General features: G+C 35.6%; 1 protein-coding gene across 1 annotated transcript in view; it reads left to right on the forward strand.

Annotated features, from left to right (window-relative positions):
- ARL5A (ADP ribosylation factor like GTPase 5A) overlaps nucleotides 1-11,601 on the forward strand; it is a 30,244-nt gene extending 18,643 nt beyond the window's left edge. Inside the window, exons 5-6 of the mRNA XM_027877667.1 lie at nucleotides 900-1,051; nucleotides 6,649-11,601. Coding sequence (XP_027733468.1) covers nucleotides 900-1,051; nucleotides 6,649-6,697 — 201 coding nt within the window. The 3' untranslated portion in view covers nucleotides 6,698-11,601. The remainder of the gene's footprint in view (nucleotides 1-899; nucleotides 1,052-6,648) is intronic.
- The last annotated feature ends 7,443 nt before the right edge of the window (nucleotides 11,602-19,044 follow it).

Raw genomic sequence — 19,044 nt, forward strand, 5'->3', positions numbered from 1 at the left:
AAGGCCATCTACTGAGGCTTAAGTGGATTGCAGTATGTGTCAGTGGGAGGAATGCCCTTACTGATAAGATCACAACATTTTAAAGCATTAAATGTTTCTCTTATATCATTGTATCTATATAATAACCCTATTAGGCAATTAAGACTAGAAACTGAAACTTAAGTGACTTGTCCAAGTTTACAAAATGAGTTCTAGTGACTGAACCAGGATTAGTTTTAGGTTGTACTATTATCAGTCTGACCTCTTTTTCAATAGATCCTAATGTACAAATGATAAGATGAAATGGAAAAACATGATTGTAAATAGCATTGGATACCATGAAACATGTAGCGACCCTCATTTTTCTGACATATATATGTTATCTGATAATATAGTAACAAGCTTACATATTATTCAGTTGTCTTTTTTGGAGGAACAGTGCAGCTAGAAGTTGGTGCAGAATTAACGTGGAGATTTTAGGATCTAATTAGGACCTAATTATTGGTGATAGAACTTTTATTCTACCACGTCAGAAGTTTTACATTAAAAAAAAGATAAGCAGGGGATAGTAGGCTTTTGTTTAACTTAGTAATAGATACTTGGAGAGTCATTATTCTGTTTTAAATTCTCTATTAGTCTTGTGTTTTGCTTTTTGCTTCTGGAGCTCTATGAGGGGTCTCTATTATATCTGCAAACAGACTTCAATTAGAAACCTCTTATGTTTCCTCTTCTACCTTACAAAAAAGTTTTTTAAAATAAGAGAAATTTAAACTTGTTCATTATTTTTGAAAATGTAAACATTTAAGGGTTCAGGGTTTTTTTTTTAAACCGTAATTTACTTGGCGCTGTTAAATCTTTAAATGTTTGAATTAAATGATTTGGGAACCTCAGAAACAAGTAGTTTTAATTTGTTCTTATAGGATCTAAGGAAAGCTGGATTGCTGATTTTTGCTAACAAACAAGATGTTAAAGAATGCATGACTGTAGCTGAAATTTCCCAGTTTTTGAAGCTAACTTCAATTAAAGATCACCAGTGGCATATCCAGGCATGCTGTGCTCTCACTGGTGAGGGGTAAGAATGCTTTCTTTTGGATATTATATTCTTTTCATCTTCTTTACATTCACTTGTTCTTCATCTTGAAATCAACACATTTATTTCAGACCTGTAATGTGCTAACCATTGTGGGGCGTAACAAGAAAGTATAAAATAGGGTTCCTGCTTTTTCTGTGACCGTAGGACCATAGAGCTTGAAAGAACCTGGGAGGTCATCTTACTTAATGCATTCATTTTACAGATGAGGAAACTGAGGCTCAAATAGATGAATTATTATCACCTGAGTAATAACTAGCAGATCCAAAATTCAAACTAAAGTCTCCTGACTTCAATTCCTATTTTCTTTCTCTTGCACCAGCTAAAATATGTAAAATACAAGTATAGTATAATTCAATACTAAATATCATGGTTTAGGCTATAAGTGCTATAGGAGTTGAGAGAAGTTCGAGATCAATAAGGGCTGAAGTATACAGTATTCAAATTGGAAGACAGAGGAAGTAGCAGGAAGGAGTATAGAGTGGTCCCACTCAAAACTACTACAAACAGAACTAGAAAATTCACTAAACTGAGATCTAATTAGGATATCCAAGGAAAAGTCACAGTTATTTTCCAGCCTAGGTCAACATAGGGAGACAGAGAGGTCTATGGACATTTGGGACAGAATTTGGCCAGAAGCATGTCACGTGGAGCATCCCAGGGCCCAGGGACAATGCCTAAGGCCAAGACAAGGTCTCAGACCCATTACCAGGATCTGATTTTTTGCAGGTTGTAGGAACAAGTGCGAGCTGATGGCTTTGTCACACCCCCCCCTCCAGTTATGGATTTTAATCCAGCAGCATTCAGTGTATTGCTGAGATCCAAACCCAGATCTGGAATGTGCAGAGGTCACTGTGATCTGACTTGGCCATTGATAGACCACTTTGGGAGTACCAAAAGTTTGGACATCCCCAACCTATTCTTGAAATTCTCGAATAACACAATACTGAATACCCCAAGAAAGCCACAACAGGCCCAGAAATGCAGCAGAGCCCAGACCTAATGCCAAATCTGAAGTTAGGAAGTAGGTAGGAAGAACAAGCAAACAACAACAAAAAAGCTGTTATGGTGGCAGGAAGACCAAAGACAAACTCAGAAGAAGAGAATGACACTGAAACATCTACAAGCAAAGCCTCAAAGAAAAAAACACAGCTTGGGTACAAACTCAACTAGAATTTCTGGAAGAGATGAAGCAAGAGTTGTTGGTTTTTTTTAAGAATTAAAATGTATTTTGGTGCAGCTAGATGGCACAGTGCATAGAGCTTTGGGCCTTGGAGTCAGGACCTGAGTACAAATCCAGCCTCAGACACTTGACATTTAACTAGCTGTGTGACTGGGCAAGTCACTTAACCCCAATTGCCTAACTAAAAAAAAAAAAAAGTTTTTATAAATGAAATGTAAAAACTAGAGGAAAATTGGGAAAGAAATAAGTTCTATGGAAGAAATAATTGAAAAAGTAATAAACAACTTAGCACCCGGAAAACAGAATCTCGTTCAAACGACAAACTCTAAAAATTTGAATGAACCAAAGAGAAGCCAAAGTTCATGAGGCTACAAGAAATAATAAAACAAAGTCAGAAGACTGAAAAAAGTAGAAAATACAAAATATCTCATAGCAAAAGCAATTGACTTAGAAAACAGATTGAGGAGAAATAAATATATTGGATTATCTGAATGTCGTGACTGAAAAAAAGAGCCTCATCATCATATTTCAAGCAATCTGAAAAGAAAGCTGCCCAAATCTCTTAACACACAGAGGACAGAATGGGAATAGAAAGAATCCAGCAGTTACTTCCTTACTTGCTCAGCACAGTGCCTGGTACATAGTAGGTGCTTAATACATGTTTATTGACTAACTGACTGATCTCCTCAACAAAACCCAAAATGGAAATTCCCAGAAACATTATAGCCAAATTCCAAGGCTTCCAGGTCAAAGAAAAAATATCACAAGCAACCAGAAAGAAAGAGTTCAAGTACTGAGGAACCACAGTTAACTCTTAAAAAGGAGTGGAGAACTTGGAATATATATTCCAAAACGCATAAGATATAGGCTTATAGCCAAGAATAATTTCCTTAGCAAACCTACTGAGGGGAAAACAGACTTTTAAAGAAATAGAGGAATTCCAAGTATTCCTGGTGAAAAGACCAAATCTGGGCAGAAACTTTGAAGTTCAAGCACGGGAGTTAAACAAAAAATGTAAACCTGAATAAACAATAATAAAGGACTAAAGAATAAAGTGCTTAATTCTAATATGGAAAGACAATATGTGTGTCCCTTATAAACCCTATTATCATGAGAAGTCATGGAGGGAATCTTAATTAGAAGGCCTGGGAGTACTTCTGTTACGTTTTGATGATTTTTAAAAGAAGACTTAAAAGGGAGAAGAGGAATACACTGAGGAGTGGAAGGTTACAGAAAATTATCTCACATAATCGAGGTATACAAGCAGGTAGAAGTCCGTAAAAATGAGGAGGAAGGGGTGGAGAGAGTGGCTGACACTTGACTATCGTTCTCATATGAACTGGTTAACACAGAATTGGGTACAGAAGCACATTTCACTCAACAGGGAAATATGAGGGAAGGGGGGAAGGGTAATTTAGAAGGATGGTAGATTAAGGAAGGGGTTAATCCTAAATTAAACAAACTCTTAAGAATGTATTCATATTATATATACATACACACAAACACATATGTGTGTGTGCATTCATGTGTATATATGTGTATGTGTGGGAGAGAGAGCGCATCACTAATTTCGAGGTGGCAAAGAATGGTAAATTGAACAGGTTCCCATCAGTTGGGGAATGATTGAACAAGTTATGGTCTATAAATGTGGTGGAATACTGTTGTAATGTAAGAAATGATGAAGGATATGGTTTCAGAGAAACCTAAGAAAACTTGCATGAACTGATGCAGAGTGAAGTGAACAGAAACAGAATAATTTATGCAATGACAACAATATCATGAAAACAAACAGCTTTGGAAGACTTAAGAACTGATAGTTGTAATGACCAACCACTACTCTAGAGGCATAATGCTACTCATTTCTTGATAGAGTAGTGAAAGACCCAAAGTGGGGAATGAAACACACACACATATACATAAGCATTCATGTATGTACACATATTTCTATTTGGACATGATCAGTATGGAAATTTAACTTCATTTTGTAAAGGGGTTTTTGAATTTTCTTTTTTCTTATTGGGAGTTGGGAGTAGGAGGGAGAGAAGGCACATTTTTACTGGTTGAAAAAAATAAATTTAAATAATACTCAAAAAAATGCAGTTTAAACAAAAAGAAAGAAGGAATTAAGAACTCTGATTAGTGTAGTGATCAGCCATGGTTTCAAAGGACAAATGATGAAGAATGCTACTCACCTCCTGATGGGGAAGTGAAAGAATCAGTGCAGAATAAGACATATGTGTGTGTGTGTGTGTGTGTGTTTTTCTTTTAGACACGATAATGTGGGAATTTTGTTTGACTGTGCATGTTTATAATAGGGGTTTGTTTTTCATTCTCAATTGGGGCAGAAGGTTGGAAGGAGAGAGGGCAGATTTTTGTGGATTTAAAAAAAGTTTTAATTTTTAAAAGTATTAGAATAAAGAGATAGAGATAAAAGAAACCAACTTCTACATTTTGCACATAAGAAAACAGGTCCAGAAAGGATGGAGTGCTTTCCCAAGGTTACGAAGTTGGCAAGTGGCAGAGCCAAGACTAGGATGTCTCCTGACTTTAGTTTGGTTTTCATTTCATTATACAGGTGATCAGGAAAGGCATCCTAAAGCAGGTAGAACTTGAAGAAGAAAGTCAGAATATTCATGTTGGGAAGCAGTGGGAGAGGGTACATAAATAAGGTCCAGTTCATAAGGACCCTTGAAAGTTGTCTGGAGGATTTGGATTTGTTGTGAAACATAGCTGTTGTGTTTTCAGGTAGAAATTTAGCATGCTACTCCCAAACTTTGTGCAACAGTGGGATAGGGAATGTCACAGAACCAATAGTGTGAGTAAATAGGAGAAAACTTGTCAGGTACCATAAATCACTCAGGCTGGTCATAGTTCAAGGGAAATTGACTAAAGCAAGGCAAAGTACATTGAGTCTGAGGAGACACGGCAGAGATCAGAAACTCAATGAACACTTAGAAACTCAAGTCAGAATCTGGGCGAGAAAAGATCAGGAATTAGGTAAGAGATCTGATTAGAAAGCATGACACCCCAGTAGAAAGGACAGAGCTTGATCATTGAACCAAAATCTTCCCTTATATCTGCTACCCAGGGTTAGACAGTGCTGTTAGCATGTGATATAGGCAGGCCTGAAGTTCAGGGGCAAGGCAATTTTTGGTATATGTGATAAGAGTTGTGTTTTAGGAAGATTAATTGTGATATATCGTGACAGAATGGGTTGTAGTAGGGAAACATTGAACCCACAGAGAAGATTATGAGCTGAGAAGAAGGCCTAGTCTGAGGCTGGTTACAATGGGAATTGGAAAGAGGGAAGAGATTTAAGGAGCTTTCTTGAAAGAAATAAATACTAGTTGGTGCCTGAATATAGAGAACAAAGGAACAAAATGAGTCAAAGGTTATTCTGTAGTTGCAAGCCTAGCAAAATAGAAAGATGTAGTCCTCTTTTTTTTTTAAATTGTTTTATTTATTTATTTATTTATTTATTTTTAGGCAATTGGGGTTAAATGACTTGCCCAGGGTCACACAGCTTGTGGCAAGTGCTTGGTCTGAGGCCGAATTTGAACTCAGGTCCTCCTGACTTCAGGGCTGGTGCTCTATCCACTGCGCCACCTAGCCGCCCCAAGATGTAGTCCTTTTGACAGAAACATGAAGCTTGTTTATTGGAATCCTTTTTAGGGAGGAAATTGGACATGTTGAGTTTCAAAGCACATTAGTGTATTCACATGCAAATAAATGTACAGGAAGTATTTAGAAATAAAAGACTTAGGACTGGTACTCAAGTATGGCAGGAAGTCACACCTAAACATATAGATTTAGTATAGGTCTACCAAGGTGTACAGAGAGAGGTGAAAGTTGAAGCCAGAAAAATAAAGGAGGATATAGATAGAACGGGGAATAGAAGTCCAGGTAAGTCTGAGCCTTAAAGAAGGCTCTCAAGGGGTGAACAAGATTAACAAAATGAACCAACCAAAGAAAACATATGAGAACTTTTCGGTAGAGCAGTGCCAAAGGCAAGTCACCTAAATCTTTTAAGCCCCCAGCTTCCTCATCTGTAAAATTCCTATCTCAGGACTGTTGTACGGTTCAGTTAAGATACTATATGTAAAGCCTTTGTAAAAGGTTCATAGATTTAGATCTATGGAAAGGACCATAGAGATCATCTAGTCATTTTATAGATGAGGGAAATTAGGCCTAGAGGTTAAGTGATTTGCCCAGGATTGCAAATTAGTAATTAGCAGAGCTAGGACTTGAATCCAGTTTCTGTAACTACAAATTCAGTGTTCTCTCCTACTGTGTTTCTTATAAAGCCTTATATAAATGTGAGCTATAATTACCATTAGTATATATTCTTTTAAAATGTGATATATTAACTAGATAATTTTATTTTCTTTATTTGTAGATTGTGCCAAGGACTTGAATGGATGATGTCACGACTTAAGATTAGATGATCTCTACTGACCTCTATTTGTAGACTTTGCATAAATGAAGTGCTGGACTATAATTAACCTGAAAGCTGCAAAAAATTAATGGGTTAGATATATTTATAATAAACTGACAAACTTTTTCTATAAGAAACAAATTAAGACCACTTCTTTGAAAAGAAAAATGGAGTCCCATGTTCCAGTTTGCTTTCATATTAGTTTCTTCTGAAGTTAGGTCTTAAAGCTGTGATTGACATTTCTGTCATGATGAATCCTCTCAGGACATTGTGTAGTCTGTGGTAAGTATAAAGGGAGAGGAAGACAATTTTAACCACAAGAGCTTTATTATCAGTATAACCCTCCCTAAGTTGAATGTTGTCTTTTTGTTCGATTAAGTCAAAAAAACAAATCAGTGGCACAAGTATTCAATTTCCACTATTTTTTAAATGTAATGTTACATATGAGAAAGATGTTTTGCATCAGTTTGTATATGTATTGTGTGTGTACTTCAAATTTAGGTTAATGGCTTTGATTTATATACTAGAGAAGGGTAAATAATTATTCCTAACCTAAGTGAATAATATGCTTACTTATACCTAGAATGAAACCAGTACATAGATATTGATGTGTCACTTATACTTTGTCCTTTGTGTTCTCTGTGTTGTATTGACTTACCCAGAAAAATTTTGCACTGCTTCTTTAAAAAAAGAAAAGAAAGCTGAAAGTTTCTAAATTTAGGGAGTTGGGAGTGGGAGGGGGTCAGACTAAATCATAAATACACACAAAAAGATATGGTACACTGGAGTGGAATTCTTACGCAGTAGTTGATTTACTATTACCAACTTCCACTAATTTATTTCCAGAATGTTTTTTTTTAAAGGACTTATATTGTCTATTTAAGTGAGCTTGTATTTTAAATTATGAGAATACAATTTAGGAAGTAAATTTTCAGAATCAATTATGAGAGAAAACATTTTTAAAAATATGTCTGTCATATGGTGTGACCCTTCAAAAATTTTGGGTTATAGTTAGAATTACTGTACATACATTAATTATATGGCAACTGTTGAATGAATTTGACATCTTTGAGAGTAATGCATACTGTTCTGGTCGCTGAAATGTGGAGGTTCTGCCATTGGTTTGTAGTGGTCTGCTATGGAAGGCAAGAAGTTTTTTTTCACTTTTTTTTAGTTTTAAAACATCAGTATTTTGAGAACATTTAAAATTACAGCTAAGTGACTTATTCCCACTTCTATATTGCTTAATAACTAAGCAACTAGCAAACATTTCTATGTTTAATAGATTTTCAAATGGTTTTGCATGGCACATGACTTTTAAAGTAATCTATATTGAACTTTATTGCCGTTTACAGTACTGTTACTCAAAGTGCTATAAATGTTGAACTGATATTTTTTTAAAAATTCTTAAAGTCACAATATAAGCCTTTGACATAACTATGAACAGCCTTTATACTAACTAATACTATTATCATTTAAAAAATTCCTGTGTATTATATTGGCTTAACTTTAAAATCCCAACTGTTTCAAAACAGTGTAATCCAAATTGTACAAGAAATAACATTAAACCTTAATGTGAGCCTTTTCAAAATTAATGAAGTTATAGGGAGAAATAAATGTACTTATCATAAATAATAATATAGATTTAAAGGTCATTACTACCAAAATATGTTATAAAAATAATAAAATGTTAACTAAGTCAGAAGCATGTGGTTTTGGTAGATCATCGCTTCAGTGTTTAACATTAAGGGCCTGTGTTTTATGTTTCTATAGCCGGTATACATTTTCAAGCTTAAAATGGAAGCATGATAATTTTGATTATGTAACGGTCAGTATGCTTTTAAAGATGAATCATCATTATAGACCTTTATTGATTCAAGCTTTACTGATGTCCAAACTCCAGATATTCATAAACCTTTTTTCACAACCACCTGTTAGGAAGAAGAAGTTATAGTTATTTATCTAATGCTGGTGGTATTTTAGACCTGATTTTCAAAAATTGTAGCAGTAAAAAGTTGAGACTTCCTTAAAGTGGGGGTACATTCAGCATCCTTCCAGTTGTGACTTTAACTATTTTTTTATTTTGGATACTGACATAGGTCCCTTTACTGGCTTCCTCCAAGTCACATTGATTCCAGTATGCTCTCTTCCTAATGTTTTATTTTCCAAATTTATTGTATACTGTTAAATACACAATTTAAATAAAAGTATATTTTAAATATACTTGGTCTTACCAAGTTGGAAAGGCTTTGTGTTGCAGTCAGTGATGAAGTATATCTTTATTGTCTGAGGACCAGTCTGGCTAAATTTGGAGAGACTTTTTCAGTCACAGAAACTCTAGAAGAAAAATTGTAACCTACATCAGTGGAAGGAATCCATATTGTTGAAGTCATGGATGCTTAAGTGAAGTATATTTTAAATTAGATTTTAAAACCATGTATCCGATTGAAGCTGTAGTTTGAATAGTTTCTGCAGTTTGCTGTTGGAATAACATGAGAATGCATAGGATGTGTTACACTTAGGAAAGTAATTTTTTTCCTCTGAAACAAGCTAAACCCCTCATGTTTGTACACAGTTTCAGGTCTGTAACTATGAAAAATTTTCAGGTTCACAGATGAAGATTTAAATCTCATCTTGATACTTCTTGGGTTCATTTCAACAATTCATTTTAATTTTCAGTAAAAGTGAAGGTTTACAGATATTCATAATGATAAGTCATAATTTTTTTTTGCCTTAGGTGAGTTAAAACAAAGGCCAGTTTTTATGTTGTCTTTTTTGTTTGTTTTTGTTTTGTTTTTTAGTATACAGCTTTTTTTCATGAAAAACAATCTTAATTTAGGAGACTTATGACTTGCTTTAAAAGGAGCATTTGCCCTCAGTAATGGTAGGATTAGGCAAAGACATATAACTGATGTTAGTTTTAAGAGTGATAAATTATACTTACGAAATCTCTAAAAATACAGATATTCTTTGAAAATGAAAATTCAACTTTAATCTTAATATAATTTATAAAGTAGGAAATGAATTCCTAATATGTTGTCTAAGGGCTCCTAGATAAGAAATTTTTAGGGCTTGGTTCCATAGCACCATCATTCCAATCCAATGCAAATAAACCTAAGCTGTAACTGTTTTAATTCTTCCCTTTTAGATGTATGATTTTCATGGGACAAAAAATGCAGAGACAGGGGAGATCTAGGTTCTAGGATAGTTGGTGAAACACTTTCTTACTTTCAAAAACTTGTCTGATCTACTACCCAATACTGTGTAACATTGAAGTCTAATTGTGATGAATGCATGTAATATAGCAGTGATAGAATTATGTTGTATTTCCTCCTCCTGGCCTCTCAGAGGTGCCTGGTGAATAGCTCCAGGCTAGTGTAGTAGAAGAGCACCTCACTGGAATCATGAGATAGACCTGTCTAGTTTAGTTTAGCTGGTTTAAGCAAGACACCTGGCCTCTCTGAGCTTCAGTTTCCTCATACGTAAAATGAAGGAGTTTGATCTCTGAGGAGATCCCATAGTGTGATCTATTCCTAATTGTTTGAAGAGAGAGAACCACGATTTAGCTGACTAAGCTTTTTTCTTCAGTATTAAAATACCTAAAAATAGAAATTCTCCTTCTTCTAACCCTAACCCTGCAATATTATGAGAACTATACCATGTTGTTGATTCTAGAGCACAGTCAAATTGGTATTCTTTTAAATTATTGGGACACAGTTAAAATGGCAGCAGATTTTCTGCCTCATGAAATTTTAGATGTTTCCTATCCCTAATCACAGAACAAGGAGAGAAATGAGGAGCAATCCCAAATATTATAGGCAGGAAATGGTCAGTCTCCACTAGCTCAGCACTTTTTTGATTGGACTAGAATTAAGATATGTGTGTATTATCTTTGCCATGTCTCTGTAAGGAAGGTAGTATTGTGTATGAAAAGATGGATACTTGTTTATACAGCTTGGGAGCAGGAGTGGGGTTGGTAAGTAATCATTTCAAAGGAGCTTTATATATACGTTAAAGATTTTTAGCCCAAAGATTATGTTTTAAGCTAATGCAGTTAAGTTCTCATGTATTTTTTTCATAATGTTTAATTAAGAAGAACTCCAAAAAATATTGGAGTCAGTAAAGCATTTTACATGAAAACAGTCTCCATGTAACATGCCTGGTCTTTTATAAAATAAATATAATGTAAATGGGTCCAAGAGAAAGTTGTGTATTTTAAGGGAATTCTGAACTGTGGCTTTGCATGCTGTTTATTTTTGCATATTATGAACAATATTTCTAAAATTTCATTCATACAAAAAACCAAAATGTTATAAAAATACCTTTCACTCTGTAACTTCCCCAAAGCATTAATGGTAGGAAAAAAAGAAAAACCACATTTTAAAACTTAAAAGATTCTATTGACTAAAAATTACTATTTCTATTAAATCTTAATGTAACAGGAAGAATTATGGAAAGCTGAACAAAATTAAATGCAATTAAGAGGCAGCAAAACATACTGGATAGAGAGCTGACCTCTGAGATTGGACTGGGGCCCTAAGGGATTAAATGAATTGCCCAGGGTCATACTGTCAGTATTTGAAACTAGGTCTTCCTGATTCTAAAACTATAGAGTGCAAAACAGTTGCTGTCTACATTGGCAGGGGGAATTTCCATTGCCAGGAATTCTCTACATTAATCAAATCACAAGTCCAGACCAAAAAAGTCCAACCTTGAGATAAGTTATGCGTTATACATGATCAATGGATTAAGCCCCATATCATTGTACTGAAAACTTGCTTCCTGGTGTTTTTTCATGCTCAGTGTACTGTTTTTGGTAGAAAGTGCTCAGAGTCTGTGTTCAAGAATTGCCTAGAATTAATTTGCAACAACTATTAAGTCCATCTAATAAATGTCATCTTGCATATTATCATATATATTTGGCTTGTCAACATAGCTCCCAGTGTTTTTAAGTAATTATCTCCTTTATTAAAAGACAACAGCAGAAACTTTTGAGGTTAAAGAAGCCCAGCAGATCCTAGAACAGAATTTGCTATGACTAGGCATGTTGAACTGATGATTGCCCTAATGAGACCTGACCTTTACTAACTTAATTCTGTTCTTATTTTTAAACAGCTTTAAATCTACAGAAAATTACACCATAACAGATTCTCCATTTTGTGAAATTTTTTTAAAGCTATTTGAAGACGTGAGCTATTCTCAGTATTTGGTAATCTTCACTGAACATCATGCATTTTCTGAGCCATTCTGAGCCAATTTTCTTAGTGCCAATAACTTTCTTCCCTTTCTTTAAAAGTTTACTTGGAAATCCAAGTTCTTTGATAGATTGAGCTTATTTGCCCTGTCTGCTGAACAAATGCCTCATTTATTTATTGACTTTAATGTATAACTGAGACTGTAGATAGAGGTACTTTGCCACATTTTCATCAGTTTATATTTCAGGTTCTTTAAAATAGAAAGCAGTTCACTGAAATTCCTGTTTATCTTACTGAAAATTTGTATTTTCTCATTTACCTTTTTCTCCCCCAAGCCTCCAAGGTGGTTCTATTTGTTTTCTTAAATTAACAGCCTTACTCAACTCAGTTTCTTATATAGTCTACTAATGAGTTCTTGTAAAATAACAATATTTCATTTGTTAAGCACTTAATGGTTTTTTGAAAGTGCTTTCCTCACAAAACCCTGTGATTCCGTTTTTGCAAGATAAAGCAACCAACTTATTAATGGTTAGTAGTAATATCAGGGGCAGTATTTGAACCCAGGTATCCTGCTATGGCACCCTGCCTCCTATACTTCTGTCATTCTCATAGACATTGGGGCCTCACACTTTGTGATAGTGGCTACAACATGCCTTTTAAGGGTATTTACTAGGCCAAGGCTTAAAGGCTTTATTAGTTGCTAAGCTTGAGGAAAGTGTGTAATGACTGACATTTGGTGTGTGAAATGTTTTATTGTTGGTTAATTTAAAAGTTCAGAATTCACTGTTCTGTTGATAATTCATCCATTTTACCCATTCTATACTTCACTGCTGTTTGTACCATTCTCCTTTCACAGACCCATCTAAGTAATAATACAGCAAATTTTAGTGCCTGGGAGTTTTTTGTAATAGGCTTTAACCTGTATCACAAATACTCCTTTTTCTGTACACATGCTGGTATAACACATTTGGAATTCCCAACAGTGAAAGCTTCTCTTGACAAGTTCTGTTCAAGATTTGGAGAATTGGGGTGCCTGCGTTTTGGTAAACTTGGCTGCTAATAGCCAAACAAATTTTATGCTGATATCATATGGCGAGATAGGATTCTACTCTCCAAAATTTTTTCTTTCTTCCATATGAATATGTGGCATTATAGAAAATTCTGAAGAGTCTTCAGTAGGTATTAGGAATTAGAGAAAGTAGAAGAGAATACTTCCATGACACTGAACTCATAGATTCAGTGGTGCTTAGGCAGGTGTTCCACTTCTTTATACTTGGAAATTAGCATGATTTTGTCCATAAAAAAAAAAAGGCTAAAACTTATCTCTCACAGAGCAAGGAGCTTGCTTGGTGGGAATAGCTTATGAGAATGCTTCCCAAGGAGTTAACAGTAAACTACAGAAATGTTCAGGTGTACATATGCAGAGATGGTCAATCAGATTTGACTAATGCATTCATTTGTATGTACAGCTATGAAACATGTAAGTTACTTTTTAAAAAGTTATAGGGAAGATACTGACATGGAGTAATTTTCTTTGCCTTATGTGGTAAAAAACAAGACTAAATTGCTAACCATATTTACTGTTTCACATTACATCTTCTGTTGTAAGAAGGTTAATTATAATGGCTCCATTTCCACTGTCAGTGTTTTTATTGTAATTCAACACTTGATAGATACATGGAGTAGTTGAAGTACTTCTTTTAGCCACTGTATGACAAGATGTGGTGTTCTTTTGCAAATTGTGGTGCTTACTTACATTATCACAAAGTAAGTTTTTTTTTTAATTCTTCTGAAGAGACCTATTGTGAGACAGAAGGTAGACTTGTATAAGTTCCAAGTAAAAATTCTCTACTGTTTTTTTCCTACCTCAAAAATGGTAACCTTTTATAATGTTAACCATTGCTAGTTGTTCAGATGTTGTAGTTTTAATTGGAAAATGTTACTAGACATAGAACTATCTAGGCCAGTTATTCCTGTTGACATATACTCTAAGCAGTGACAGTACATATGAAATGAGCATTCCTAGAGTTCAGATCAGCTACCCTGAATGCAGACCATTTTGACTTTAGAAGATCATGTCCCACATCAATGGTAACCTTTCTCCAAAAATCAGAAGGCTCATTTGGATGAGGCTTTTTTGTCCAGTGGGGTAAACTTAAAGGTTGCTAAAATCCCAGCAAATGCCTCCTACCTGGCTTTTTGAATGCCTATTTCCAAGTGTAAACACCTTATCTCTTTTAATAGTGTCACAGGATCATAGTCCAACCCCCTCATTTTACAAAGGAGGAAAGAAACCAAGATCTAGAGAGTTCATATGCCTTGTCCAAGGGCACACAGATTATAAACTGCTGACTTGGAATTTCAGCTCAGGCCCTCTGATTCCTAATCTAGTGCCCTTTCTGCAGTCCAGTTCTGCCACTCAGTAGTCTAGTGGTTTGTTGGATTGCTTTTCCTTTCTTTCCTAACACTGATTGGTGTCATAACCTTTATCCACTGCTTAGCTCCCTTAATTATGGCTGCTTCTGATTTTATCAAGTAAACCTACCGTCTTACTCCCATTTCATTTATGTAAAATCCCAAATGTGTGATTATTAATTTAGAGAGCATTTAGTATCTGCCTATAAAGCTTCCCTCCTTCCCCCCAAATATAGTGGTTGAAGTGTCACGGACTGTCCATTTCAGTCTAGACTAACATTTGTCTTCCTGTATGCACACCAGTCAGAGTCTTTCTGTTTCTTTATTAACTCTTCCCACCTCTCCACAGTCCAAATCCTTTGCTTCTTTTTAAGCCATCCTGAATACCCACTTCTTCATTCTTCCCTTTTTCTAATTTTTTAGAATAGTCTAGCAATATGTGTATCATTAGTATCATTCTCTGCTTTTTGGAAACTACATACATACATACATACGTACACACACTTGTGGCTTGTCTCAATAACTGAATTATAACTTATTGCTTAGGAACTACTTAAAAAACCTCAACTAGTGGTGCTATGCGTATACTGGGTGCTTAATAAACACCAATTTAGATAAAGTTTTGTCATACTTTTGACTGTCTTTTGAAATTAAAACCCTTGTTTGAGTGTAGTTGCTTAATACCATTTTAGTAGCAGTGAAAGATCTGTGACTGCATTGGAACTTTCAATACAAGAACTCCCTCCGCCAGTGATATAGACATGAAGTGACTTGCCCAGAGTGACATGAGTAAATGTAAATGTTTCAGGCAGATTTTGAACTCAGGTCTTCTAACTCGTAAGTGTTAAATAGTCACAAAAGACAAAATCTTAGTAGAGATTTTCATCAAAGGGAGTAAGCTAGCCTAAATAGTAGAGCAGCAATCTGTCCTGTGGTTTTATTTCACCATTTAGTCACATTCTTACTATTTGTTTTGGGCAGGATGTATAGAATATAAGAGCTCTAGCTATGAAGGAATACTAGAGACCATCATAGTTTAGCCTCTTTATAGATAATGAAGTCTCAAAGAGGTGACTTTTCTATTGTCCCCCCTACTCCTACTTCAGCTGCTAGAGCCTTTGCCTCAAAAGTTAACTTCTGCCTATTCTATATGTGTATTGTATGTACTTATTTATTTGCATGTGGTCTCTTCCATTAGAATGTGAGCTCCTTGAGGGCAAGGACTGTTTTTGCTATTCTTTGTATTCCAGTGCCTGGCCTATAATAAGCACTTACTGAATTCTTATTTGACTGATTAAATAATAGGTCCTCTTTCCTTTGTGCCACATACTTCATTTTCCTATTTTCTAATCTATAGTATCTATCTCAGTGTTATTGCTATTAAAAGTTATCCAGAACTTTGACATCCATATATGGGTCTTAAAACTACCATTAGATCTAGAAATTTTTGCTCTTTCTTAGAGGTTTTTTCATTATTCCTACCATCACTCCCCTCTTCCCACCTGCAACTCTCTAAAGTGTTTGCGGTTAATAGAACCTGCTGTAATGATTTTGTTGTTCCCAGATGACTTAGAGATATATTAATGTCCATTAGTAAAGAAGCAAAAGATGAGACTTAAAAAAAAAACATTCTTATTGTTTCTGACTAAATAGTAAAATATGAGTTATAAGCAATAGATTTTAAAGTGACAAATTAGAAATATTAGAACCCCATATTTTGTAAAAAAAAATTAAAATTTTAATTTTGAGAGTTAGATATGTGGTCATATAGAAATCTATGTAAGAAGGAAAAAAAGCATTTAAGACCTCACTATCATATTATTTGGGCCAAAACTATATTTTGCTTAAATTGCAAAGATAATCAGATTTTTTTTTTTTGGTGATACAATTGGGGTTAAGTGACTTGCCCAGAGTCACATAGCTAGTAAGTATTATGTGTCTGAGATCAGATTTGAACTCAAGTCCTCCTGACTCCAAGGCCGGTGCTCTATCCACTGCACTGCCTGATAATCAGATTTTTTGAAACCTAAAATATTAAAACCCAAAATTTGATGTTGGTCTTTCAGTCTTTTTCTTTTTTGGCTGAGCAGGAGTGTCTTCCTGTAGACGTTCTGTTTCAGAATGCAATGTACAGATTTCTTTAAAGAAGTAGCTGTAAGAAGAAAACGTCATTGGGATCCGAAGGCAGCAATCTAAAACTAGAACAGAGGGAAGAGTCCCAATTGTTTACTTGTTTCACTTCTCTATGAGCTTTATTTTTCCAGGTGCTGCATTTGCTACCATGCCTCCTGGTCTGTAAAGCTATATGTGTGGTTAAAGCTTAGAATTTAATTTGTGATTTTTGATTAAGAAGTATTAATATTTTGAATGTAGGAAGTATACTTTTACTATTAAAAAACACTTTTTATATAAAAGATAAAAGGAAAATTGTGGCTAGCCATAGTGGAACTTAGTGTCTTCTTTCACACCAACATTATCCATGTGAAGATATTATTAGATTATAAGCTTTTTAAAGGTAGGGACCTTGTTGGTTACTTAGCCTGGTATTCCTGCTCCAAGTACAGATACAAAGAAGACAGTCCCTGCACTCAAGGAGTTAAGGTACATGATGAACTAGGAGGCCATTAAAACCAACCCAGATGTGAAATTATGAAGTCTAGGACTGTGGTGGTAGAAGTGGAATGGAGAAGGAGTAAATCAGAAATTTCATTGGCAGAATCCACAGCGTCAGTGATGTTTACCCCAACCCCCGATAAGGGAAGACAATGCCCAAAAGGAAGCTGAAAAGTAGTGGGGCAAGGGAGTGATATTTCTGTGTGATGAAAAAATGCTGAAGTCCAAAAGCAGTGCAGTTTAGGAGAGAAGACTGCAGGGCTTCCTCTTTAAATGAAGGTTTTAGAGTTCATGGCTCTGCCTGTCAGGCAGAGGGTCCTGATGAAATGTGAGTACCAAGGCTAATTCCATCTTACAAGATAATGAGATTTCCCAGTTATGAGTTTTCCTGCGGTGTGGAAGCATATAACATGCAAAGCAAGTCAAATGATTCCAAGATTTTAAGCCAAGGAGAACAGTGGAGCCATCACCAAAATTGGGGTATTTAAGAAGAGGGAGTTGTATGAGGGAACAGAATAATCAGCAACACTTAGAACATGTTGAATTGGAAATGATTCTGGGACATCCATGTGAGTGATATGGAAGCAGTTGGAGATACAGGACCAGAACTTGGATGATTTTTGAGAGTGGGAGTAGAAATGTAAAAGTGCAACTAATAGATGTGTTTATTTTTGGAAGTTTTTTAATTCCTGGCAAGGGGCTACTACTTGTAGGCAATTCAAAAGTAATGGTTGATATTTATGTGGTAGTTATGTGTTTGATATGTGCTTTCTGTCATCTCAGATTATTAGTATAAATGTGGTTTCTCGTCTTCATTTATCTTATTTTCCCTATGCCTTAACTTCTCCTAAACCTATTCATCTTTGCTATGATTTCTGTTCCCTCTACCCCTTACTGCTTTTCCCTAGGCCATTCATTACCCCAGACCTGGTTACAGTTTCCCTCCTTTCTTGCCCTTTTAGTTAATTAGTGCACTTCTACACTGTCCTCTACACTTAAATCCTGTACTCCTTTGTCCCACTCATACCTTGCCAAACCCCAGTCCTGGAACCCTTCCACCATTACTTCTGAACTTTTACCAACTTGTGTCTGAACAGAGTTGAAGGAAATCACACAACTGCTGACTGGGTCCACTACAATATATACCATCTAATCTCAACTGGGCCTTCACTGTAGCAAGGTGATCCTACTTCCTAATTGATTTTCTATCACTTTTATCACAGCAGTTGTTTGAAATCTCTTTTCAAGCTATACATGTTACTCCTTCCCCTCTCCTGAGAACCCTGTCTCATTCTTTGCCAATACAATAGAAGCCATTCCTTGTGGGCTTCTTCATCTCCCTTTCCCCACATCTGACAATTTCTTGCTATCATCCCCTGCTATCTCTTCCTTTGCTCAGTCTGTAATGAAGAGGGGGTGACTACCTACCAAGGCCAACTCTTCTACATATACCCTTTATCCCATCCCCCTCTTGTCTCCTCCCATCTTAAATCTCTCCCTTTCCATTAGATCTTTCCTAGTTGTTGCTTGTAAATTTACTTAAACCTCCCCTCCATCCCTTAAAGCCCTCATCAGAAACTACCATCACCTGTAGCAATAATCCTGTAGCTCTCCCTTTCTCAGCCAAACTCCTTAAAAAAAATCTTGGAATACTTCAAACTTGTATTTCCTCTCCTCTCCCTCTTATCCCCCTGAAATATAGCTTCTGACTTTATCACTCTACTGAAGCTGCTTTCTCCAAAGTTTATGAATGATTTCTTAATCATCAAATCTAATACCCATTTCTCAGTCCTCATCCTTCTCTGCAGTTTTTGATACTATTGATCACCCCCTGAATACTCTCTTCTAGGGTTTTCCAACATTCTCCTGGTTTCCCCCCTGCCTGTCTGACTTTCCCCTCAGTCTTTGATGATTTATCATCCATGTCATATCCACTAACTCTTGCATGTATCCCAAGGCTCTGTCTTAGCCCCTCTTTTTTTTTTTTCCATCACAATTAGTCATCCTGTCAGTTCTCATGGGTTAATTGCTATCTTATGCTGAGAACTCCCAGATCTAACTATTCAGCTCCAATATCATCCCTTGGGGCAGCTAGATGACTCAGTAGATAAAACATCAGGCATCAGTCAGGAAG

Source organism: Vombatus ursinus, unplaced genomic scaffold (assembly GCF_900497805.2).
Source record: "Vombatus ursinus unplaced genomic scaffold, bare-nosed wombat genome assembly UNPS02014813.1, whole genome shotgun sequence".
Lineage (NCBI taxonomy): Eukaryota > Metazoa > Chordata > Mammalia > Diprotodontia > Vombatidae > Vombatus > Vombatus ursinus.